This window comes from Drosophila kikkawai, chromosome X (genome assembly GCF_030179895.1).
Source record: "Drosophila kikkawai strain 14028-0561.14 chromosome X, DkikHiC1v2, whole genome shotgun sequence".
Taxonomy (NCBI): Eukaryota; Metazoa; Arthropoda; class Insecta; order Diptera; family Drosophilidae; genus Drosophila; species Drosophila kikkawai.
Genome location: NC_091733.1, coordinates 28409659 through 28433867, shown reverse-complemented (window position 1 = coordinate 28433867; position 24209 = coordinate 28409659). Strand labels below are relative to the sequence as shown.

Genomic DNA, 24209 nt, shown 5'->3' with positions numbered 1-24209 from the left:
GGTCCTGGGCAGCACTCACAGCAACCGATAACGATAGGCGCCAGATGCAACCCTGCTAAAGACGCGCACTCGGTTCGTATTTGTTTTTGTTTTTCAAAGGAATTCCAACTGTTTATTTGTTGTTTTTTTCCCTTTTTGGGCAATTGGCGAATGCGCTTATAGCATAATCCGAGTGAAAAATTACCGTTAGGAGGCCAACGACGCCACCAAGATGGCCGATCATAAGTATAAGCTATTCCGGGCGATCGATCCGAACAAAGTAACTGTGCCCCTGAATGAGAAATTCTCAAAACTGACGCTATCCTCCCACAAGAAACGACCACAGCAGAGGGAACGGGAGCCACAACAAGATCAGGAGCAGCAGTTACCCCAAGAAGCATTAGCCATGCGCGACAATTTGGAGACGGAGCAACTGGATGGCTCCGACTATATGGATGCCCTGCAGCTAAGTGCCAATACAGACGTTGATGTGGAGCAGCTCTCCGCCAGCGTAAGCCACCTGACAATGCACTCCAAGCAGGAGCAGCAGCAACAGCAGCAGCAGGTCTCCATTTGTATATCCTCCACAACGGAGGAAGATGACGCCATCACCATCTCCGATACCAGCGAGGATGAGGACCAGGAGCAGGCCGATCCCGAGCCCGACAGCATGGCTGTCAGCGAACGGGAGCCAGAACCGGCCCCACAATCAATCCTCACCAGCGACAAAGTCCAACGCATTGAGGCTTTTCTAAGGGATGTGGAGCGCCATGTGGGTGACCATACACCACCCTCATCCCTAGCCTCCTCCTACTCGGCAAGGCGACGTTCCCAGATAGCTTTGGCCGACACTGAATCCATGACAACGCCCCATACGGACGAGGATTGGGAGCAGCCACCAAGACCTATTGACAGCAGCAAACGGCTGGCAGATGATGACACAGTCCTGGACATGGACAGTAGCAAGCGACTGGCGGATGATGCCACCGAGGCCAATACACTGAGCTCCCAGTCCCTGGAGCCGGAGAGTCCGGAAATTAAGAGTATAAGCCAGCGGCTGGCCGGGAATGATACAGAACTGAACTCCACGCTGCAGGATGAGGAGGCGGAGGAGGATGAGCCTATACCAGAGGAGTCCATTGAGATTCCAGAAACGGGCAGCGAAGGAGAGGAAGAAGGTGAAGCTGAAGCTGTACCTGTAGCCTCTCCCCTGAGACCTAGTTCCAGCTCCTCCTCCTCCTCAGGCAACTATGAAACCCCTTCGGTGCAGGTGAGCAGCATCAATATCTCAGCCAAGATCAACATCAAGATCAGCATACCCACCGGCTACTCGAGTTCTGGGGAGGAAGAAGAGCAGGAGAAGGAGCAGGACCAGGCTCAAAGAAAGCTTAGTTCCGAGCTGGTGGAGGTTCAAGAGCAAAAGCAGCTGAAACAGAATCAAAAATCCCTAATCTCCTCCTCTGGCGATGCCTCCGAGGATGAGCAGTTCCTAAGCCAAGCCGAAAGGCTGCTCAATCAGCTTTATGGTGAATCCTGGCAAACACCGGATGTAATACGTACCCTAAAACGTTCCAGTGGCAGTGGCGGCCAGAGAAAGCCTCTAAAGCCTAGGAATCTCGAGGCGCCGATGGCAGCCACCACCACCAAGAAGAAGAGGCAGCCGGCAGCCACCACCACCACCAAAAAGAGGCAGCCGGCGCGACCAAAGCCAGTGGATGAGAGTCTCCTGGGTGACTTTAGTATATGTAAGAAGTAGAAACTCTCCTTTTATGTGATTCTCCTCCTAAAAATGAATCTCTCTTTAACCTTTAGTTACCCGACCTTTGCGCACAAATCAAACGCCCTTGAACTCCACACACCTGCCGCCGCCTCAGCCTCCCCTGCGAGCTGTCCAAACGGAAAGGCGACCACGTCACCCGCCACGTGCCCGCACCAACCATGTGGATGAAGAACGCTGGCGTGCGCTCATAGACTCTGAAAGCGGCACCGATGCCTCCGATGATGAAGATGCAGATGCCACCTACACGGGCAGTGAGTCCAGCTCCAGTGATTCAGGCATCAAGAGCAGGCCAAAAAAAGCTCAAGACAAGGATTTGACCTACCTGGACCTGACCAAGGATGAGGTGGAGGTGATAAGCAATCCCGATGAGGAGGAGGAGGATTCTCAGTGTAAGAAAAAGATTCGTCAAGTTGAACTTAACTTAAACTCTTGTTTTTTTTTACAGCTCCCAAAATCCATCGCCGCCTGGATGACATCCTGCGTTCCTGTCGCGCCACCAGCAAGCTCAAATTACCAGCCACACCTCCTCCTCCGCCTCCTGCGCCACAGACTACCACACGCCGTCAGCTTTTTACACCCAATGCTGGCTATGAAGATGACAATGAGGCGCGTGAGATTGTGGCCAAGGCCTTGGATCTGGATATGCTGGATGAGCTGGAGAATGACTATTTGCCAGGGACGCCGGTTCACAAGCGTTTGCAGGAGGTCAAACGAAATCTGGGCATAGTTAAGCCAGGAGAAACGGATTTAAACAAGGGGAAATCGATTTTTGATAAGGCCACGCCCAAGTCTTCAACAAGAAAGAAAAAGGAGGCAGTGCAGCCTAGCCAGATCCAAAAGGGCAACGGCGGCAAATGCAGCTTCCTCAAATCCCTCGAGGGTCAAGTAAGCCGTGAGAAGGCAGACAACGAGGCCTACTTTTATAGGGAGAACTTCGCCAAGAACAAGGAGCTGCTGGCCCAGCATCTCTACAAGCTGTTCAATGCCCAGGTGTTCAACAACGAACTGGATGTGCCTCTCACCTGGTCGAAGCTGCTGCGCAACACAGCCGGAAGATGCATGAATAAGCGCAAGTGGGTTTCCTTTTTTTTATATTATGTGTGAAGTTTATATATTCTTGATCAGCATCAATTATACACATACTCCTCTCCTAATCTCCTCCAGACTCAACCAGCGCAGCAGCGTGGTAGAGCTAAGCCTCAAAGTGCTAACCACAGCCGATCGCCTGCGCTGTACCCTCATCCATGAGCTGTGCCATGCCGCCGCCTGGGTATTCAATGGCGAGGGTGGCCATGGACGCGTCTGGAAAATGTGGGCCAAGCGGGCCAATGACAAGTTCCCAGACCTGCCGCCCATCAAGGTGTGCCACAACTACAGCATCGAGTTCAAGTACACCTACAAGTGCATGAGCTGCAATACCTCGTAAGTAAACGATAGTTTATACCCTTTAAACCCTGCCAACATCTCTTGGGTTTCTACCAGCTCCCATGCCCACTCCCGCTCGCGTAAGGTGGAGAATCTACGCTGTCGTCTTTGCCGAGGTCCCATCACGCTTTTGTTGAACAAAAAGGATAAACAGGGCAACACTGTGTCCACGCCGGCGGGCGAGGCCAAGGGCTTTGCCAAATTTGTCAAGGATAACTTTCAAAAGTTCAAACAGGATCACCTGACAGCCGCCCAGGTGATGCGGCTCCTTGGCGTGGAGTATGCCAAGCAGAAGGAAGGGGAGGCGGCGTCGATCGCCAGTCGCGTCCAAACGCTCACACTGGACGACTAGCTGGACACTAGACATATATATATATAGGTATTTTATATGTAAGTTAATGTGTTTGTTTTTTATTCTCACTTTTCTTTGCAAAGAAATCAAGTTTAATTTTAAGTTTTTACGGACTAAGGTCGCTGTGACCAAAATGAAATGACAGTGAAAATGTTTTTTAACATAAATACGAGAGCACTGAAAAAAAAAATATATATTTGCGTTTATATTTTATATTTAATTATTTTAATTATTTGTAGTTTGCATGGGTTTAGGGGGCCAACATTTTTAATTGATTTTTTAAGAGATTTAATAATTTAATTTAATAGATTTTTTACTCAGCCAAAAAAGTTTATTTAATTCGGAAAATCTGTTCTTCGTTCGTTTTTATATTGAAATTGCATTTCCTTTTAAATTAAATTTTTTTTACAATTTTTTTAAAAATTAAAAAAAAAAAATGGTATAATTCTGTTTTTTTTTTTTAAATTTATTTTTGGTAAAAAATCCCCGTTTTAAAAATATGTAACTCATTTAAAAATTCATAAATTTTAATTCGGAAAGCTGTTCTGTGTTAGTATTTTTTAATTTAATAAATCTGCATAACAAATTTAATTATTTTTTTTAAATCAAATTTATGGTACATTGTTTTTTACATTATTTAATATTTTAATCCCTTAAAAAATTATGCAAAATTTTTAGAATTTTAATTTCAAGCATACAAAATTTTGATTTTTTTTAATTAAAATTTTCGGTCAATTTTTTTTACAGTATTTAATATTTTAATCACTTGAAAAATTATGAAAAAATTTTAAAATTTTAATTTCAAGCATACAAAATTTTTATTTTTTTTTGAATAAAATTTTTGGTAAATTTTTTTGGACATTATTGAATATTTTAATCCCTTAAAAATTTATGAAAAAAATTTTTTTTATCATTTTCCCCGACTTTATTTATTTAATAAATTAAATTAATTAAAATTATAAACGTATCAAAAGATGGAAGATTGTTTTGCCTTTCAATTCATTTATTTTAATATATATATATATATGTATACCGTTAGACGCAGCGCCTGGGAGTGCACAAAATAAGTTTTATTTAATAGCTTTTCCTTCGATGATGAACCTCTCATTTGGAATAATTTTTGTTTGTTTTTTTTTTTGCCTCGTGTAAAAATAATCTTTAACAGAAAAAGAACATATGGATTTCTAGTGTTTTTTTATATGTATTATTTATGTACTACTTTTAGGGGGGAGAGATGGCCATGGCCCCTTTCTACACGATCTCGTACTTCTCCACAAACAATATCGATTCGCATGAATACTTCACAGCCGCCGTCTCATTGTCCACCTGGACAACATCCTCGGCAGCAATACCAGCATATGGTGTCTTTGAGACAAACGAGACCTGCAAGGGAAAGAAATCGCCTGGTATGGAGGCACTGCAGCTAAACTCCATGGAACCAGACTTGTTGGCGGCATCAATGATGGGAATGTGCCATTGTAAGACATGCTTGCGTGAATCATAGTTATAGGTGCCATCATATTCGGCCACCGATGGTTGGACATTCATTCTGGTAGAGAAAAAAATGATATATAAGCTTTTGTTAAGGTTAAGAATCAAGTTTAAACTCACGGCAAGGGTATAACAATGGCCACATCCTGCAGCTCCAGCTGTTGGGCCTCCAGTTCATATTCAATATTTACATCGCAGCCACCTTCTCCATTGTCCGATGGCCAGCAGTTGACTGGAAAAAGAAAGAGACATCATGAGAACAGAGAAAGAGAGAAGGCAAGTCGGGGGAGGGGGACTACCACTTACTGGTCAATGGAATGGCCGACTCATCCTGCGAGACAAAACGCCACTTGAGCACACCCACATCGGTGTTAAGGGGAAACGGTTTGCCCAGATTCTTTAAACCAATGGTGTTCCTTGACTTGAACAGCTCCTTGTCCACATTGGGATGCGTCTGCAGCTGCAGGCCCTGTGTGTGATTCGGCGATAGCTTCATTAGGATACGGCCATAGGCCTCGTCCGTAATACGTAGAGTTAGCAGGCCAGAGTTTTCAAACTGCTGGACCCCACCATCGCGTCCCAGGCGTACCACCAGCTTGTCCTCAATCTTTAGATGCACACTTAAAAGGGGAAACCGAGGAAAATATATAAGTTTAAAATTCTTTAAAAAAGCTTAAGAACCCCACCTCTCTCTATGTATATCCGCCGAGATGGCCTTGGCTGCTGCTGCTGCTGCACTGGCACTGGCCGCAGCCGGAGCCACTGGAGCCAGATTGGCTATCTTTTCGCCCTCGCTCTTTAGCTGATCCACAAAGCTGTCCACATCCTTGGATTTGCCACCCAACTTAAGGGCATTGCGTGAAGTGGGTTTTCTACAAAGGAAACCAAAGATTAAGGTCACCGAAAAGCAGGTAAGAACCTTTACTTACGCTGCCACCTTGGACTTGGAACTGTCCAAATCAATGGAGGTAATGCCGCCACCGCCACTTGAGGAGGAGGATACCCCACTAATGCCACCAGAGCTGCTGCCCATCCCGCCGCCGCTGCTGCTGCCAAAGCTATCGGCACTAAAGCCACCACTGCGACCGCCCATTGAGGGACCGCCACGTTTGCTGGCCTCCATGCGTTGACGCTGCAGCTCCTTGGCCTTTTCGCGCATCTTTTGGCGTGCCTCACGCTCTTGGGTCTGCCTTACCGCCTGATAGACCTTCTCCTCATGCGAGTCCATCTCCACAAAGGTCTTGATCTGGGCCAGATTGACGCTCTCCCGGTAGCCCAAGGCCACGATTTCATCGAAGGCAAAGATCAAATTAAAGGCATTCTCCACAATCTCTTTTTCATCCAAAGAGTGACTATACTCGGGAATCTAAGGAGCAGATATGATAATCCTTGTGAGCTGGGTTCTTTCTAAGCTCTTAGCCCTACTCACCACTTTGGAGAACAAACGCAGCGTCTCCAGATCCTCCAGTATATTACTGGCCTTTGTGGTAATGAGCAGCATGTAAAGCTTCTCCATTGGCTGGTAGACATAGCGCACCGAGTCCGTTTCCACGTAGGTGTGTTGCTTGCCGGCGGTCATTAGCTTGGGAAAGGCGGCCAGCAGACCCTCGATGCGTGCCTTCGTCATCTCCACAAACTGACGTGACAGAATCACTACAAAGGAGAGAGTGTGCGTGTTTGTGTGTGTGTTAGTAGATATTCATCCTCTCTCCAGGATCTTAATGCTATTCTCCACTCACCTTTGCCATTCTTGGTGCAGACTGCCGCAGCGATGAGTACCTGTCAGGGGGAGGGAGGGGTTACGATTTCTTTTATTAATATTTTGCAATTTCCGATAAGCGCCGACGTGTGTGTGCGTGTCGTGTTATGTGCTTGTCGTGGTGTGTGCCTGCCGCAAGTCTACCGCTTTCTTACCATTTTGAAGCAGCTTTGGGTCCACAGAAATACTTGGCGGATAAGGATGCTAACGTGGACGGAGGCTGCAACAGATCAATCGGTTTTCCGGGTTGCGCTATCCACAAACAAACCGTTTTTTTTGTTAATCAAATCCGCGTAGCTGACGTGTTCGGTTCTGGCGATGTTTACGGTGCGCGGTGGCCAGTGTGGCCAACTTTTAGGTGACACTGCAGGCGGTGAAATAGCTAAAAACTTTAAAGGAAATTAGGCAGCAAAAACATCAATTCAATAATGTTACGGTTGTTGTTGCTTAAAACAAGTGTTACTAATTTTTGTGGATTTTTTAAACTCTAACTTGATGTACATATTATATATAATAAAGCGGAACAAATAAAAGAAACATAAAAAAGTCCGATCTGACGGGAAATAAGCGAATGTCATCGATAAATAGACCATCTAGCTAGTAAACATAAATAAATCGGTATTTTTTCTGGTATTTTCAACACTTGCATCGACCGGTCACACTGGTCCCCTCACAAATATCATTGTTTTGGTTTTTTGCTTTGTTTTTTATTAAATTTAGTGAATCTAACATCCTTGACCATGGAAACCCAACTGGAGAAGGTGTTGATGGATACGTAGGCAAGCCAATAAAGTTGGAAATATGTATTAATTAAACTCATTTGTAGGGCTGCGCGACCGGACACGGTGGGAGCATTGGTGGCCAATCGTCAGGGCCTGTGCCTGGTTGGTGAGTTTTCTTTCCCAAGGAGATATTTATGTGTATATATCTTTTAAGCAACTGATCCTTTTTAGCTAAGGGCGACATCGATCCTAATGTATCCGGCATAGGAATGGCCATTGCCCAGCAGGTGGCCAAACTAGAGCCAAACAGCACAGTTCCGGCCACCATTTGCCTGTACAGTGGCAACAAGTACGTACATTTTACTTTACTTTTTAACAATTAAATTATATTTAAACCCTTGCAGGCGGTGTGTCATCAAAAACGATGGCAGAATCACGGCGGTGATCTTTAAACAGCTAACTGCAAACTCGGCGACTGGTAACTAACAGTAGGAGCTGGTGAGGCCTCCCAAGCGCTACTCTCAGGCCAAATAAACAAGTCAAAAGTACCGATGACTACTTATATCTATATATATACAAATATCTTCCACGATGCGCCCAGCCTCGCCTCTCGCTGTTACATTTGTCTCTCGTTTTGTACGATTCGCGTAGCCATTAAGCATTAAACACTATGCATTAAGCACAAGCTGTTAATCCAACGCCATATATACTATACTTGCACATATATATAGAGCTTAAGTGATTGCGAGTGTATACATCAGACTGAGGATTTGGCTTTGAATTTCAATTTGTTAGCAAAGGTTTTTGTTTTGGCTGTAGGAAACCTTTCTCCTTTGAGGCGGAACCTTGCTTGACAGCGATCAGAGGCGATACCAGAAGCAAGCTTTAGAATGAAGTATATCCATAAAGCTGCCTTTCATAGCCACCAGCAGTCAGTTCAAAAGCATCTGTTAATAAGTAATCAAAGTCTTAATTCTTCAAATAAACATGCATTATGTATAATCGATATTACTTAATTTATTTATAAATTAAGGGCTATTTTATTTTGGGCAATAATGATCTTTAAAGTAAGACTAAACTTCTGATTTAAAATCAATAGGAAGAATTGCTCCTTATTTATAAGGTCTATTTAAATAATTTATAATTTATAAACATGATTACGTTATTATATAAATAATGTATAATTTATATACAATTATTTATAAATAAAATACCTAAAAAGATACTTTAATCAGCATTTTTGTATATGTATATTACACTAAAATATTTGCGATCAAATCATATCGAGACTAAGTTTTGTTAAAAGTTTAACAGCATGCTTTTAGGCTTTAAAATTAGCCTTATTTGGCACTCCCAAGTTTGTATAACCTTGCAGTTTGCAATTGGATCATTTAAAACCAATCAAAAACTAACAGGATACAAATAAAGGAGAGAGAGAGAGAGAGAGACATTCGCTCTCTCGCCGCTTGCAGCTTACCATTTATTGGCAGTCTCCAGTATTCCGCCATTTCTTTTGGCATTTTCGCCTTTGCTCACAAGTTGTTCGGTCGGAAAACGGGAGCTCCTGCGAAAAAGGGTTAAAAAACGATGAAAACCGATCGGAAAAGTGCGGAAAAACCTTGTCGCGCTGTGAAAAACATAAATCCAAACGAATTGCGGAAAAATCTATGCTTGGCAAGCGTAGATCCGTTCAGTTTTATTTTTTCGTTTTTTTTTTTTGTGCTTCCATCCTTCGCTCATTGGCATTGCCAGCTTAAGGATTAGAGAGAGACGCTTGGCAGTCTCCACAGGAGACTCTCCAGTATTCCGCCATTTCTTTTTGCATTATCGCTTTTGCTGACAAGTTGTACAGTCGGAAAATACGCGCTCCTACGAAAACGCGTTAAAAACGTTGAAAAAGGATCGGAAAAGTGCGGAAAAACCTCGTCGCGCTGTGAAAAACATAAATCCGAAGGACAGACGGAAAAATCTATGCTCGAAAAGCGAAGAGTCGTTAGTTTTTTTAAAATTTTTTTTTGCTGTGCAAGTAAATGCCAATTAGCCATGCAATTCAGTCGGAAAAGGAGCGCTGGTATACAACTTGAACAGATAATACAGCGTCAATTAAAAGTAAAAATTAAGCGGATCGTGCTTCCTTCGTTCCTTTCATCCTTCGTTCGTTGGCATTGCCATTTTCGCTGAAGGATTGGAGAGTCTCTCTCTCGCCGCTAGCCGCTTACCTTTTTGGCAGTCTCCAGTGGAGACTCCTCAGTATTCCACCATTTTGTTATTTCATTTTCGCTTTCGCACGCAAATTGTACAGTCGGAAAACGCATGCTCCTGCGAAAACGGATTAAGAACGTGAAAAAACGATTGGAAAAGTGCGGAAAAACATCGTCGCGTTGTGAAAAACATAAATTCGAACGAATGGCGGTAAAATCTACGCTCGGGAAGCGTAGAGCAGAGCGTTTTTATTTTTTTTAGATTTTTTTTACTGTGCAAGTGTAAGTGCGAGGGAGGCAATGCGACTGCCAAGTGTCCGTCCTGTGAAGTCCCGTTGGTCTCTGCCTTTCGAGCTCTTCTTCTTGCTTTGATCGTCAAAAGCGAAGCGGAGAAAAGTGTAAGAAAAATGGTGGAAAACGGGCAAAAAACTTACGTCTTTTTTATTTTTTTTTTTAGGTGAAAAAGTGCCAGTGATTTGCATTAAATTAATTATTATTTGATTTTTGTTTTGTTTTTTGTTGTGAAAATTTGTAGAAGATAAAGAGAAAACGAATATTAAAGTTTGGAAGCTACAAACAACGGGCGAGTTAAGGTAATCCATTTTGCTTTACTTTATTTTGTTTTTCTGTCTTTCTGTTTTTGTTCATTGTTGCATGTTTTCTTATGTACCGTTATTTTAAGCAAACACTCGCGAGAGCGCGTCATTTGCTCTGCTCTCTTCTTCTTTTTCTTGTTAGTTGTTGTGTTTCTAATCCTTGCCCTTGAAACTTAAATGTAAAACAAACGAAACAAAACTGCTCTCTCACGGAGAGTAGATCCCGGAATACGATCCACATTTGTGGATTGTAAATTTCAGTTGCTGTCTGTTTTGATTGCTTGGCTGTAAACTAATACTAGAAATTATTTGTACAGAGAAATGAACACTAATCTAAATGAAAAACACTAAATAATTTATTTATTTATATAAAATTTCACTAACTGCATTGTCAACTTCTAACTAAAAATATAATGCCCTACAAAAGGGTAAAAGGTAATTACACAGAGCTTAACAGCTTTTCATTTTTTTTTTTTGATTTATGATTTAATTATGTGGTTTATTTATATATTATTATAATAATTCAATGATTTAGTTTAATTATTTTTGTATTATTATTATTATTAAATTTATTTTTTATTTAAAATTTAACATAATCTAAAGAGAGAGATTGAATAACAAATTTTTAGTGAATTAATATAATTATTAAAAGCCACTATAAGTTCATTTTGGACTCTAGGGAATCCCCCAAAAAATGAAAACATTTACTTTTGATCGTTAGTTTAGCCATTTTATTTACTACTAATATCACTCAGTGTATATACATAGATTCGTTTGTGTGTGTGTCTTTTTTCTTTGTCGGAGGTTGTGTGTGTATTTTGTGTTTTTGTTTTTTGTGTGCGTGTGTGTTTTGTGTGTGTGTGAGTGTGATATATAACATATATCCGTGTATATAGGTATAATATCATATATAAAAATTGTGCTCCGTGTATAACACTAAAAAATGATAAAAAAAAAAAAATTTTTTTTTCGCTATCTCTGCTGTGATTTTTTCTTTGTTTTTGCCTGTTGTTGTTGTTGTTGTTGGAGTTTTGCACTTAAAAACTAAATACTTGCAGCTGGGGAAAGGTCAGGGTAGGGTTTGGGAGTCTGGGGAAAGGTATATTTTTTGTATTTTTATATTTTATTTTTTTTTTAGAGATGGCAACCTTATGCCACGGGCAGATACTGGCGCGACGGCGTCACCAGAGGCGTCTGAGGGGGCTGGTAATCGTAGCCATTGCCATAGGCTGCAACACCAGAGCTGCCATAGGGAGCACCAAACAGCTGACCATTGGCTCCGCCCTGCTGAGGCGTGTAGCTGTAGTCATCGCCGCTCTGGCCACTGCCCCGCAGTGGTCCCTGGTCGGCGTCAAGGTGCTGCTGCAGGAACTGGAAGCGGTTCTTGTTGCCCAGCAGGCTGCTGGCATCCACAGGCTGGCGCTGTCCGGCGGCGGCCAGGGGCTGGGGCCTGAAATTATGGAATTTTGGATAATTAATTATTGGACTCTATATTTTATTTTAAATCACAAATAATAGATAAATAATAATTTAAAATTTTTTTAAAATTAAATAAATAATTTTTGTAAAATTTTTTAAATAAAAAAAAACCTTAAAATTAAGAAATATTGTTAATATACTCACTCGGGAATATCGAGATCCAGCTCGGTGATGGGATGGTAGCCGAACTCATCGGCGGTATAACGGGTCTTGTAGCGCTTGCCATCGGCTCCCGTGAAGGAGTAGGAACCGCTCACCACGAAGGTCTTGTCGTCCTTCAGCTTGCCCACGCTGCTCACCTCGATGCCGTTCTGGGTCTTCAGTCTAAAGATTTTTTGAGAAAATAAAGGAAAGAAAAAATTATAAATAAAGTTACAAAAAATATATAAATTATACAAATTATATAAAAAATATAAAAATAAATATATAAAAAATATGTAAATTATACAAATTATATTAAAAATAAATATAAATATATAAAATATGAAATATATATGTTCAGGATTTTTTCGTATTTATAAACAAAATATAAGAAAATATTGGGTAGATATTCCCATATATTTAAATGAAAATTACTAAAAAAAACACTGGGGCTTGGTAATATTTTCTTTAAAATTTAAACTTTCAGCTTCTGGCTACTTATATTTATAGCTTAAATAGAAATCACTTAATGAAGACATTAAGTAAATTAAGTTTTTATTAAATGATTTTACTTTCTAGCTAAATTGAATTCAGTTTCAAGTTCAAAGGATATTTGTATGCATAAAATTTTAAATATTATTTTAAAAATATATTGTAAATCGTAAAGAAAGCTTTACGGTTTATAGGGCATATACTCACTCCAACTTGAACTTCTTGCCGGAATTGTAGTTCTGGAGCTTCTCGGTCTTGGCCTTCATCACATCACCGCTGAACTGAACCGCCGGCTTGTCATCGTCAATATCCTCGGGCAGCGTATAGATATCGCTGGGATTATACTTGAATAGGTCCAGATTGCGGTCAGTCAGGTGCTTGACATCGGCAGCGGCCAGAGCAGCGAAACCCAGCAGGATCAGCTGCAAATAATTATTATTAAAATTATATACTAAAGCAATATATATTTTTAAAAATATTTAAGGATTGCTGAGGCAACTAAAAAAATCTATTAGTTAAGAATTATTTTTCAAACTTTGAAAAGCGCCAAGGAGCACTTTCAAGAGTTCAACAACTGATTTGCACTGTTAACTAGGACATTCCTTGGTGCTCTTTATACAGTGTTATATGTATGGTTTATATATATTTTATATTTATAATTTTGTATTCAAGTATTTAGCATTTTTTGCATTTTTTGCATTTTTTGCATTAGCAAAGCAATTAATCAAAGTCGCGCGCGAGTCGCGTCGCTGTGTCTCGCGCGTTTTTCGACGGTGATTTCTGGGTGTTTAAACAGAGATTTGTTCTTTTTTTTCTTCGATTTTATTTCGGTTTGCAGGCACTAATCATAATGGGTCTCGATATTTGTCATTCGTCATGATGATGATGATGGGCTTGTCTCTCAAGGTGATCTGAGGCTCAATACGAAGAATATTATTTCCGAATCCTCACACTTTTCATATAAATATTTTTTAGCACTTTCACTTGATCCTTGGTTCTTTTCTTATCACACAGTAAAAAAAAAATGTAACATAGTTTCCTTGGAAAGTTTTGTTACGAATTTGTGTGTGTAGTTTCTAGTCCAACAATTTTTCGTTATATTATTATTGTTTTTTTTTTGGCACTTACAAAAGTCTTCATATTGTGTTGCGAAAAAAACAAAATTCGGTACGAGGACTATTTATGGTTTTTCCAAGTCGGAGGTTGGTGGTAGCGGTGGTCAGTTCCGATGCTCACAGATTCTAGCAAATAAATACAAACGATGCGACTTCTTGTTTCCTTATATATCATCTTGGCTGCGACGCTAGCGGCGACGCAGCCAATGCCGTCGGCAGAGACGTCGACTGAGGCAGCGGCAAAAACTGAATTGGAAACCGGACAACGAACCGAGGAGGAGTCGGTGTCGAAGTCGATGCACAGTGGCCACACTGAAGAAGGTTTCTTAGACAATAATATGCTTTTAAAAAAATTAATTTAATAATTTGTATTTAATATTGAAAAAGCGGTAGAGGAATCGGTTACAATACAGCAATTTGAAGTGCAAAATTTCACGGAAGATGGCATTATGGCTAGAGGTAAGTAAAAGTCTTAAACAAAAATCTATTATTTATAACAAAAGTATAGTATAAAATATTTTATATATTATATAACTTTTTTTTATTTTCTGTTTATATATTCATTTTGTTAATATTATTTTTTTTAATATTAAGAAAAATATAAGGTATTAATATCTTAAATATAAATTAAATATTTCTGTTTTTTGTACGTTAATTTTAATTGTAAATAATTTTAGTTACAGAGATTTGGACCTTATTAAGTTTTTATCGTTATTAAGTTGTTCTTTATGTTTTAGTTAAGTACATAAATATTTTTAAAAAATCTTTTTAATTTTTAATAAATTTTAAAATTTATCTATCAACCTTCTAACCCGCAAATAAAATTAGCAAATATTATAATAGTTAAATTTAAAAATTTAATTTTTTTTATATTGCGTTATAACTTAACGCAAATATATTTCGCACCAGTGTGCCTCAATTCTTGGCCACTTAGAACCCCTGAAAATAAAGCCAAAGTTTGTCAACTTTTCAAGGGAACGGGGGACTTGGGGCACCACCATCAATCTGCGAAAAAGATGTAACAATTTTAGGGCCTCATCTTGGGCCAATTCTTCTGGGCAGAAGATTCAGTTGACTCGGCTTCTAGGGGGGGAAGAGTCCGCCTTTCGTTGCTGACGGAGACTGATCGCAGCATAGAAATCTGGTTTCTGGGCAACAAAATTAGAAAACCGCCATCATCAAATTAGCATACACGTTTAATGATCAATTTTTTTTTTCAGTCTTCGATCGCAGTGTACGTGTGTGTGTGTGTGTGCATGTGCGTAAATTTAAATTTGCGTTAATTTTTTATAAAGCATGGAATATACAAAATATATATAGACGATAGTATATAAAATATATACTACCGATAAAATATGCGTTGATACACGATTAACGACAATGTATTTTTTCGGGGCGACCAGTTTGAGATCCAATCTTAAGATCCATGATCCATGATCCAAAGACCTGAATGATTCTTCGCTCTGCAGACTGTGAATCTTCTACTGTGAATCTTCTTCTATGAATCTTCTGTGAATCTTCTTCTGTGAATCTTCTTCTGTGAATCTTCTTCTGTGAATCTTCTACTGTGAATCTTCTGATAAGATATAGTATTCTCTATATGTTAATGCAATCTGTTTAGTCAGGTCTCGTTCAGCCTTCGCTTAATTAGTCTTTCCGCTCCGCTCCATTCCGTTCCGTTTCGATTCGACTCGATTTCTGGCTTATCAAATTTATCAAAATGCCGCCAGTTCTTCTGGCGGATCAGTGTCTGTCGGAATCTGGTGGGGCTTAACATAAATACTTAAATATGAGAAATACAAATAGAATAAGAAATACTATTCAGCAGGGTCATTTTCGGTAGCTTTTCATCGTTTCCCTCAATTTGCATATACTTTATGGGTAACCCCCACTAATGGCTCTATTTACCAATGATTTATTTTCTATAATTCATTCTTCCGAGAGTGGTGGACAAGACACAGCCTTGTCGAAATCGGTTTCAACTTTAAATGACCCACAATAAATGACCATAAATGTTTATGTTGCTTTTTAAAGCCTTCCTTTCTCATTTTCCTAATGATATTTATTCATATTCCAGTATCTAATTAATTAACTGAGGGTATTAAAGTGTTTTTATGTTCAAATTGCAATCAAGCTAATTGTTAAATAATTTGTAAAACAAATATTTGCAGGAGAAAATCATTGAGGGCGCTAAGAAAAAGCCTTTATCCTTTTGTTTACTATTTTTTCTATACCCTTATATATTAATATTTCCATAAAGTGTTTGTCACAAAATTGCAATCAATTATTTCGTGCTAATGAACTTATTTTTTTTAAATTTTAGCACACTAACTGTCACAATATTTGCTTAAATCAATTATTTTTGGAAGGAAATCCATCTATTATTTGATTCCTAGAACTCTCTGTGATATAAAATCCCCAAGATTTCCAGTTCTAAAAACAAAAGTTTTTCGATTATGGGTAAAGGACCGACAACAATCAAATGATGCTTTTTCCCATCGATAAAACAGAAAAAAAAAACACAAAAAATTGAAAGTAATAAATTCGAGGAGATAAGATTGTGGGGGAATCGAAACCGGACCGGACACGCAGCTCTAATGATAATCGCTAATGGTGCCTCTAATTTAAGTTTTATGCTTAATAACTTAAACGAATGCCGCACGGCATTCATTTTTCATCGCATTCGGTCTGAGACTCTTCTGGTTCTTTAATGAAAACGTTTTTGGCCATTTCAGCGGCTTGTCAGAGAGCCGAGATGAGATGGTACCAGATGATGGTAAGGCTACCTTGGAAAATAAGCGTTTCGTCTTCAATATCGCATTTGTTATGCATACTTGCACACGCCCCGGTCACCAAGAGTCTCTAAAAGAGCCTCTTGAGTCTTAGGTTTTTGTCTTCGATCTTGATGTCTCACTTAGGACCCAAACGTGTTCGAGGGAGTGGCTATATGGCTCTTGGATACGAGATCAGATCCCCATCAACTACTGACTCATCTTGTCACCCCATTAATTGTCATCGCTTTGGTTAGCTTTTAATTCCAGGTAAAAGCCTGCAGCTGCCTGCATTAATTACCATTAATTTAATATTTATTGTTTTGCTTTACATTTGCCATTTGCATAGCGAAAAGAAAGTGTTTCATTTAGCCGTGTTTATTTTTTTTCTTTTCTTTGAATTTTATTGCGATGTCGATGTGGTTTCTTTGCCAAATTAACAGATCGAACAACTTGTTACGCAGCCAGCCCCCAACGTTCCCTCGTTTCGCCTAGCTCGCTTTGAATTTTGCCGAATCTTTGATTTTTGCTTAATTTTTAATGGGGTATTATCACTAACTTGGGGTTTTTGCTGGTCTCTATTATTAAAATTATAACAAATTAAATTTATTAATATTAAATTTATAACAAAAAAAAAAGAGATGTGTTTTTCTTTTAGTTTTTATAATTTAAAGAAATATTTTTAAAATTTATTATAATGAAAATATATTCTAAATACCTTAAATTAGTTACAGCACATATTATTTTATAAAAGTATTTTAAGAATTTTAATATATTTTCTTTAGTTTAATATTCAATAAAGTTTCACAATAAATGTTAATCATCAGGAATAAAATAACTCTCTTTATCTTGTGTAAAATCCTTCTTAGAGTATATAAAAACCCCATGATGCGTGATCATTTTGTTCGTTTCTCTGTTTATTTTTCCCCCACGTAGCGCTTAGGCAAAACAATAAAGAAAGAGCTGGACGAAAAAAAAAGAATATAAAATAAATAAATAAATTAGCAATTATAAGGAGACAGAAACGAGATTTCCAAGAAACCAAAACATTTAGTTCTGTTCCACTCGCTTCTATTCGATTCGAACCGAATCAATTCGGTTCTCTCCTTCTTTTCTTCTTGCCCTTGAGAGTTTTGCGATGATGATGTAAAAACAACTAAAAATTAGGGGGGAAAATATGTAAAACCATACAAAAACAGACACTGAAATCAGGCCCTAAATTTGACCGGCATGCGAACAGTCATTAAATGGGACTTTGATTAAAGATGAGACAGCGGGGGTTCATCGCCAAGGCAGACTTCCTGAAGCCATTACCAAGCATGGGAAAAATACAAACGAAAAATCCATTCATTGAATCCCAAAAAGTAGGCTTTGTCCTTGGGTAAAGAATGAAAGGAAGACTAATCTATGTAAATACTTCTATATATATTTTCCTGATAGATAGATTCGCTTAGCGAATTGGACTAAGGTTGTATCTATTAGATACTTCTAGCTAAATATTTCATTGATAAAAAAACTGCTTCAGTTATAAGTTATTTATATTTTTAATATAATAACCAGTCACTCTGATAAAAGGACCTTCTTCTCGAGTCCCTGCTCGGCCGTCAAGAGCTTAGACGAATCCTTTATTTTATTAATAAACTTTTTCTGTTATAACATCTAAAAAAAACTAGCAAAATTTGATTTCAAATACAAATCATACCGTATTTATTTCTAACAACTTTCCTGATCTCAATTCATAACCCTAGATGGTATATTAGTTTCTTTATTATACACAATATTCTATAGTATGTATGTGCAATTTATTGATCAAATTAAGCAGCTATCTATCAGTGTGCATATCTATTAATCTATTGATATGCAGATCCGGTGCCGTGTTGAGCGCCCCTCATAAGGACCGGGAGGTATCATAAATCTGGCCATCACCACCGGATCACTACTACTACTAGTCTCCTTAAGGAACTAGTTCAGAGATCCAATTCCGTCCGTTAATCCAACTCATTTGCATCGGGGCATGTGCTATATCGTGTATACTATATATATATATATTTATAGCTATATCTAGACTATTATTATTATTATTCAACAGAGCCAACCCCCTGGAATTATGCATATTAATTCTTGTAGGTGGCGCGGCGATGGATGACAACGCCCCTAATTTGATTTTATTATTTTGGCGAAATACAAAAATACAAAAAAAAAAGAGAAGCAAGTTCGGGGCTAGAGAGCTAGCGGGGGCTGTCATTAGTGGAGCATGTCCCAGGGCGTGATTGAATCTGAATGGAATATTAAAAATCAGTTATGGCTGCACGTTCTGAATCAGAAGATCTGGTTGCGGGCCATAAATAATATGTGGCTAAATCATATTTTATGGGCAACTTAAGGAAATACTCGATTCGCGAGTCCAGAACCCAAAACCAAAATCAAATCCGAAACCAACTAAATCGAGTTGGGATCAGGTTCTTGATTCTGTCGGTTCTTTGACCGGTTATGCATATTCCACCTGAGCGATCGAAACGCTCCTTTTTATGGCTGTTTTCTACAGATTTTTTTTTATATTTATTTTTCACTCTTCTATTTTTTTTCCTATTTTTTAATTCGATCTAGAGGGTCTTAGTTTTTATTTTATTATTTTTTTTTTTGTTGCCACAGAGCCAAGAAATAAATAATCAATGCGAATTTGCATAGTTTAAATAGAAAGCTAAACACGTTTTGCTTTTACCCCAAAACGTAAAGTTATCTGTCTCTCCGTCCGTCTCCCTCTGACCATTTTTTTTTAGTTTCTGCCGAATTTTGTATAATTAAGACCAGTTTTCTTTATTTATTTTGTCCGAATGTCTCGCTGGCTCCTTTATACAGTGCGTTTCATTGCGTAAAGGTGCCATAAAATGAAAGTAAAGACACCGCCTTCAGTTCCCATAATTCAGTCTGAGTTTTGTTAATTTTATTCAATTATTAATTAGAACTGGTTGCAATTAATAATAATATTTTGCGAGTGAAAAAGTTTATCTCGATTTAGAATTAAATTGAATAAATATATATTTAAATTGAGTATATATATTTTAATGGTCACAAAACGTGTTCTCCAGCAGTTGAGAGTATTTTGTTTAATATAATTAAATGTGATATTAAATCGAAAAGCTCTTTAGGCCTTTCATTGTATTATTTTATTACGTCTGCCGCTTTTAGATGAGACAATCGGGATATTTTCTGATATTTAAATAATTGCCTTAGCAACAAGAAACCTATTAAATAAATACAAAAAATTAAACATGTTTGCATTTTATGGTTTTTAGGCTGTGTTCTTTGTGAAATTTAAATAAATAAAATATATATAAAAATTAATTAAATTTTTAAAACAAATATTATTTTATAATATTTAATAATATCTAAATTTTAATAAATATTATCTTATAATATCTAAATTTTAATAAATACATATTTTTTAAGTATTAAAAAGACAATCAAAATGAATAAAATACAAACATTAACATGAAACAAATATAAAGCTTTACTTCAATAAAACAAAACTTATTTTATGCTTTTGATACCCACTGTATCGGCTCGGAATTATTCTAGATCAAGGCTAGACAACGCTCCCGAGGCGTGACACCACCCCAGAGATCCCGATGAAACCCGTTGAAATTCAAAATCGAAGCATAAAAGTGAAGCTGTCACCATTTAAGCCATCATTCAATTAACTCTGCCTCACTAATTCCATTAACGTTTTATAGGGAGTATAAATCTTCGGGCCCAGAATCCTAAGAAGAACTTGGACTTGGATTTGGTTTTAGTTTTAGTTTCTTATGCCGAAATTCGAATTCGTCCCATCTAATTAATAGTTCGTAATCGCAGTTCGAGTTTACGACTTGTTTATTTAATAACTTATCAGAGTTTTCCGCTAAAGCTCAGATCCGGTCAAGAAAAAAAAAAAACCAAACGGGTTTCCTAAGATGATTTTTCAACGTTTTTTGGCTTGTTAGCATTTTGTGCGCACAAAGCCTAAAAATAGCACAAAGCATAAAAGAAACTTTATACACGTATAATATACAAATTTAAATTTCGGAAAACCGTTTTTTGGGTCCACTCTAAACCCGTGCCAAGGGCAACAATTGATGGGGGGAACTGTGTCAATCATCATCATGTCGTGGTATTAATTTCATTTGATTTATTTAACTTGAATTAAATTTTTGAGCTTTGGAGATCATAATCCTTGGATATAAAGGTTATTATTTTGAATATCTAGTAGGAATATAGAAAATATTTCCACTAAATAATCCCTAAAAAAATTGACATCATATCTTGTTTAATAAATCTCTGGAGTTCGCTTTAGGAAAACCCCAGAAATTAAATTAATAAGCTCACAAGAATAAACATCTAAATTAAAAGATACTACAGAGATAAAGAAATTAAAAACAACTTTATTATAAAGATTAACATGGGCATAAAATCGTTTCGAGTCTCTCTCCTCTTCCATCCGGCTTTAAATGCATCCCTATCGCTTCCCGCGTCCCGTCCCGCATTATTTATCTTTCCAATCAATCATTTATCGCCTCAATCTCTAAATCAACAAGTTCTTAAATTGCTTAATGATCCAACAACCAACTGCTCGGTCTTTCAATTAAGTTGAAAGACGAATCAATCACTCAGGCCTCCGAGGCGCATAAATCACAGAGAGAGAGAGAGAGAGAGAGAGAAAAAAAAGATACCAGTCTATATTTATATACGGATCGTTTCTGATCTGAATATTCCTAATCCCATTGAACACCCCCCGTGGCGGAGTGAGAAAATCGATACGCGGCGAAGACACTTGCTCCACTTCCCAGTGCTTACAGCGCAGACAGCGCGACTCCACCAAAAAGTAAACACACACAATGCCACTCGGCGACAAAACTGGGGGATAGTAATGCCAACTGTTTTGGAGCTTTTCTAGCTATATTTTGATTTTTTTTTAAATTTATTTTATATTTTATTAAATAATGTTTTTTTACATCTCTTTTTCTTTTTTTTTTTGTTAGAAACTATATGTAATTTTTTTTATTTTAATTTAATTTGTAATATTAAATACAATCACTAGCCACTTTTTATAATTACCCTACCTTTGAACCAGTTTTAGCTTGAAAATAGCTAGTTTGCTCGCATCTATGTTTTACCTCTCTCTCTCGCAGCAAGAGTGGGGCCTGGGTTGAGGTGTTGGAGCGGGAGCGCGTGCGCATTTGTCATGTCATGTCGAGCGCCGTGTGGGGTACAGTTAGACATACATGCGCCAATATTACACTAGTGTGTGTGTGTGTGCATGTGTGTGAAGACGCGTGCGGCGCATGCGCAGCTTTTTCGATTGTTGTTTCTGTGCTGGAGGTGTTGTTTTTGCTTTGTTTTTTTTGCTGCCTAACCGATTTTGATCTTCTTATCTCCCTCTCCCTTACACATGTCGCCCCAAATTGGCCCCCTCAGTAACAGCACCTTATTCTCCATATTCTCTTTCCGCCCCCCTCTACTTCCAACCTGCTTCTTCTGCTCGTCTTCTTCTTTGAATGCTTATTTAGCTTATTCCCCGATTTTTGGCCATAAATTATTATTGGCTTTGTTGCCATTGCTTTTATTGATTCTTTTTTTTTGTGTGCTTTTTCGGATCCCATCATAATTTGCACCTGCACGAGAATCGCACTCGCAAATTAGGCGCTTCTTGTGAGTGTGTGTGTGTGGGGGGAGGGCTTAAAAATGGTGGGGAAGGCGGTTTGCGGGAGGAAGACGTTTTGGGTCCACAGTTCTGGCAATAATTATAAACCTTGGCTAGTATTTAAGGTAAAAACGATAAAAAAAATGTATAAATCTATATAACTTAGTTATCTTCCACACAAATATTGTATATATTTTATTTTATATTTTTTTTAAATATTTGTATATATTTTTTTATATTTTTATATATATTTTTTTATATTTTATATATATATTTTTTTTATTTATTTATTTATATATATTTTTTTTTATATTTTTATATAGATTTATATATATATATTTTTTTTTTTTTTTTTGTAAACTTAAATAACCTTTTTTCTTATTTGAATAAAATTCTACTTTTAAGCGGATGTCGGCGATGCAAGGCAGCAGGGTACACCGGTACAGGTGATTACTACTGCTCCCTTGGGGGGACGCACCACGAAAAAGCCAAAAAAGGGCAATTCTGCAATGTCTATGATTATCGTGATTATTATTGTGGTGGTGCTGTGCTGCCTCCTCATTATCTGCTTGCCATTGTTATGCCTGTGCTTTGGCTGCTGTGGCCTGGCGATGAGTCCCTGTCTTGCCTGCAGCCCATGCTGTGGCGACGAAGAAGGTGGATGCTGTGGGGCTGGCCATGATGACGATTGAAAGGATACACATTTCTCCGAGTCTCCTTGTATGGCCTTCGTATAGTGTATGGATCAAATTCAAAATATATGTTTCAATATTAAAGTATTTATTTAAAGCTGCTATGGGGTATTCTTTTTATTTCCTGCAATGCAATAGCAACAACAAAAGCGAGATTTGCATTTTCTCTTTTGGATTAAATTGAAGTCTTTCTTTTGTATCGAAATAAATTTAATATTAAAAGAATCCGAATTTACAGTTACATTGAAAATAGGTGAGCTTTTTATATCTATATAAATATACTACTTTTCGGTCATAAAAATCGATGTTAAAAGTTTGTAAAAAACTACACTTTAAGACAGTCGTATATAAAAGAATTTACTCATTCAAAAAAAGCCATTAATAATATTTTTTAATAAAGAAAAATATATAAAACTTAAAACTTAAAACTATAATAATTTTTGTCATTAAAATGCTAGAAAATTAAAAAAAAAAAACATTTTTAGTTTATATTAAGTACATTAAGGTGCATTTTATTCAAATTTTAAGTTTCAATGGTAAATAATAGGAGTTTTTAAATATTCAAAAAAAAATGTTCAATATTTTATTAATGTATTTTTTGGAAACTTTATATATTTTTAAAATATATATAAAGACAAACTATTCAGAGCCACTGTGTAGATGTGTCAGGCCATAAAGCCCATAGAGAAGCAAACACGTTTGACCATTAACGACGACTGACTTTCATTAGATAGATGGCCAAAATCCAGTTCCCCTTCTCCATTTTTACTGAGTGGGTGCCTTGGCATCACCATCACCATCACCATCACCATTACCAATCCCAATCCCAATCCAAGCCCCAAGTCTTAGGTCCATTTCGATGAGATAGCAAAGCGATCGTGATCCGAGGCACAGCTATATTTCCGCTTACTTAGGCGCAACAATTTAAAAATTGACAGCTCTGCCGGCTGCCAATTAATCTTCGAACGGAATCCGAATGCGAATTGGAATTGAGAGCCATAAACCAAATCCAGATAAATTGCTATAAATGTCTTTCCGAGTCGAGTTCATAAATTAAAGCAACTTTAAAACCGCATAAGAATTATAGAAACAGAACGCACAATTCTGGTTTTCCAAAAAAACTTTGAAAAACAGCGTGACGTGGGAGAATTTTTAAGTTGATTAGGGAAATCGTTGACCCTATCTTGTGGGGATTATCCAAAAACAAATTATTATTTTTAGGGATTAGCTAAACACCATATTTCCTTGTTCTCATTTTGTTTATCAGTTGTGAATCATATGGTGATTCTGTTTTATAATACAAATAATAATATATACAAATTGGTATTATTTATAATTAAAATTGTTAAAGTTTTAGTCGAAAGCTAAAAACACAGTGAAGGCGTCATTTCCGACCCTATAAATCATATATATTCTTGATCAGCATCAACAGCCGAATCGATCTAGCCATGTCTGCTTGAAATTAAAATTCTAAAAATTTTTAAACTTTTTTTTTAAGGGATTAAAATATTACATAATGTCCAAAAAATTGACC

At 37.7% G+C, this 24209-nt stretch overlaps 5 protein-coding genes across 6 annotated transcripts; 3 read left to right on the top strand and 2 right to left on the bottom strand.

Moving 5' to 3' along the window:
• The first annotated feature begins 110 nt into the window (after positions 1-110).
• Positions 111-3722, top strand: Gcna (Germ cell nuclear acidic peptidase). Of its 2 annotated transcripts, XM_017168810.3 has the most exons (6): positions 115-259; positions 314-1724; positions 1792-2148; positions 2205-2832; positions 2924-3181; positions 3242-3722. In XM_017168810.3, the coding sequence occupies exons 1-6, from the start codon at positions 212-214 to the stop codon at positions 3534-3536; spliced, it is 2997 nt and encodes a 998-aa protein (XP_017024299.1). In that variant the 5' UTR covers positions 115-211; the 3' UTR covers positions 3537-3722. The 2 variants fall into 2 exon arrangements, with proteins under 2 accessions (XP_070144057.1, XP_017024299.1); XM_070287956.1 differs by having other exon boundaries at positions 111-1724.
• Positions 3723-4585: 863 nt separating this feature from the next.
• Positions 4586-7207, bottom strand: deltaCOP (coatomer subunit delta). The gene is made up of 8 exons (XM_017168829.3): positions 6942-7207; positions 6767-6806; positions 6457-6680; positions 5957-6393; positions 5714-5899; positions 5334-5647; positions 5148-5259; positions 4586-5085 (listed from the first exon to the last, which is right to left on the bottom strand). Exons 1-8 carry the CDS (start codon positions 6942-6944, stop codon positions 4788-4790), a joined length of 1614 nt encoding a protein of 537 aa, XP_017024318.1. The 5' UTR covers positions 6945-7207; the 3' UTR covers positions 4586-4787.
• Positions 7208-7405: 198 nt separating this feature from the next.
• Lamtor5 (Late endosomal/lysosomal adaptor, MAPK and MTOR activator 5) lies at positions 7406-8514 on the top strand. The gene is made up of 4 exons (XM_017168667.3): positions 7406-7561; positions 7613-7674; positions 7740-7857; positions 7913-8514. The coding sequence occupies exons 1-4, from the start codon at positions 7527-7529 to the stop codon at positions 7992-7994; spliced, it is 297 nt and encodes a 98-aa protein (XP_017024156.1). The 5' UTR covers positions 7406-7526; the 3' UTR covers positions 7995-8514.
• A 2802-nt stretch (positions 8515-11316) lies between these two features.
• Positions 11317-13557, bottom strand: Cpr11A (Cuticular protein 11A). The gene is made up of 4 exons (XM_017168643.2): positions 13546-13557; positions 12625-12839; positions 11929-12108; positions 11317-11755 (listed from the first exon to the last, which is right to left on the bottom strand). Exons 1-4 carry the CDS (start codon positions 13555-13557, stop codon positions 11455-11457), a joined length of 708 nt encoding a protein of 235 aa, XP_017024132.1. The 3' UTR covers positions 11317-11454.
• On the top strand, positions 13472-22777 carry LOC108076028 (uncharacterized). The gene is made up of 3 exons (XM_017168687.3): positions 13472-13853; positions 13920-13991; positions 22389-22777. The coding sequence occupies exons 1-3, from the start codon at positions 13679-13681 to the stop codon at positions 22673-22675; spliced, it is 534 nt and encodes a 177-aa protein (XP_017024176.1). The 5' UTR covers positions 13472-13678; the 3' UTR covers positions 22676-22777.
• The last annotated feature ends 1432 nt before the right edge of the window (positions 22778-24209 follow it).

What these genes read in the sequence shown, in the direction of transcription:
- Gcna (XM_070287956.1), top strand. Translation starts at nt 212, where the DNA reads ATGGCCGATCATAAGTATAAGCTATTCCGGGCGATCGATCCGAACAAA. An exon ending in GGAGGAGGAGGATTCTCAGT is followed by an intron (nt 2,149 to 2,204) that starts GTAAGAAAAAGA and finishes TTTTTTTTACAG; the next exon opens with CTCCCAAAATCCATCGCCGC. An exon ending in AGATGCATGAATAAGCGCAA is followed by an intron (nt 2,833 to 2,923) that starts GTGGGTTTCCTT and finishes AATCTCCTCCAG; the next exon opens with ACTCAACCAGCGCAGCAGCG.
- deltaCOP (XM_017168829.3), bottom strand. An exon ending in TGCGTTTGTTCTCCAAAGTG is followed by an intron (nt 6,394 to 6,456) that starts GTGAGTAGGGCT and finishes TCTGCTCCTTAG; the next exon opens with ATTCCCGAGTATAGTCACTC. An exon ending in TCCAAGTCCAAGGTGGCAGC is followed by an intron (nt 5,900 to 5,956) that starts GTAAGTAAAGGT and finishes TTTCCTTTGTAG; the next exon opens with AAAACCCACTTCACGCAATG.
- Lamtor5 (XM_017168667.3), top strand. Translation starts at nt 7,527, where the DNA reads ATGGAAACCCAACTGGAGAAGGTGTTGATGGATAC. An exon ending in GAGAAGGTGTTGATGGATAC is followed by an intron (nt 7,562 to 7,612) that starts GTAGGCAAGCCA and finishes ACTCATTTGTAG; the next exon opens with GGCTGCGCGACCGGACACGG. An exon ending in TGCCTGTACAGTGGCAACAA is followed by an intron (nt 7,858 to 7,912) that starts GTACGTACATTT and finishes AAACCCTTGCAG; the next exon opens with GCGGTGTGTCATCAAAAACG.
- Cpr11A (XM_017168643.2), bottom strand. An exon ending in GGCAAGAAGTTCAAGTTGGA is followed by an intron (nt 12,109 to 12,624) that starts GTGAGTATATGC and finishes AAAAATCTTTAG; the next exon opens with ACTGAAGACCCAGAACGGCA. An exon ending in CTGGATCTCGATATTCCCGA is followed by an intron (nt 11,756 to 11,928) that starts GTGAGTATATTA and finishes CCATAATTTCAG; the next exon opens with GCCCCAGCCCCTGGCCGCCG.
- LOC108076028 (XM_017168687.3), top strand. Translation starts at nt 13,679, where the DNA reads ATGCGACTTCTTGTTTCCTTATATATCATCTTGGCTGCGACGCTAGCG. An exon ending in CAGTGGCCACACTGAAGAAG is followed by an intron (nt 13,854 to 13,919) that starts GTTTCTTAGACA and finishes ATATTGAAAAAG; the next exon opens with CGGTAGAGGAATCGGTTACA. An exon ending in AGATGGCATTATGGCTAGAG is followed by an intron (nt 13,992 to 22,388) that starts GTAAGTAAAAGT and finishes TCTACTTTTAAG; the next exon opens with CGGATGTCGGCGATGCAAGG.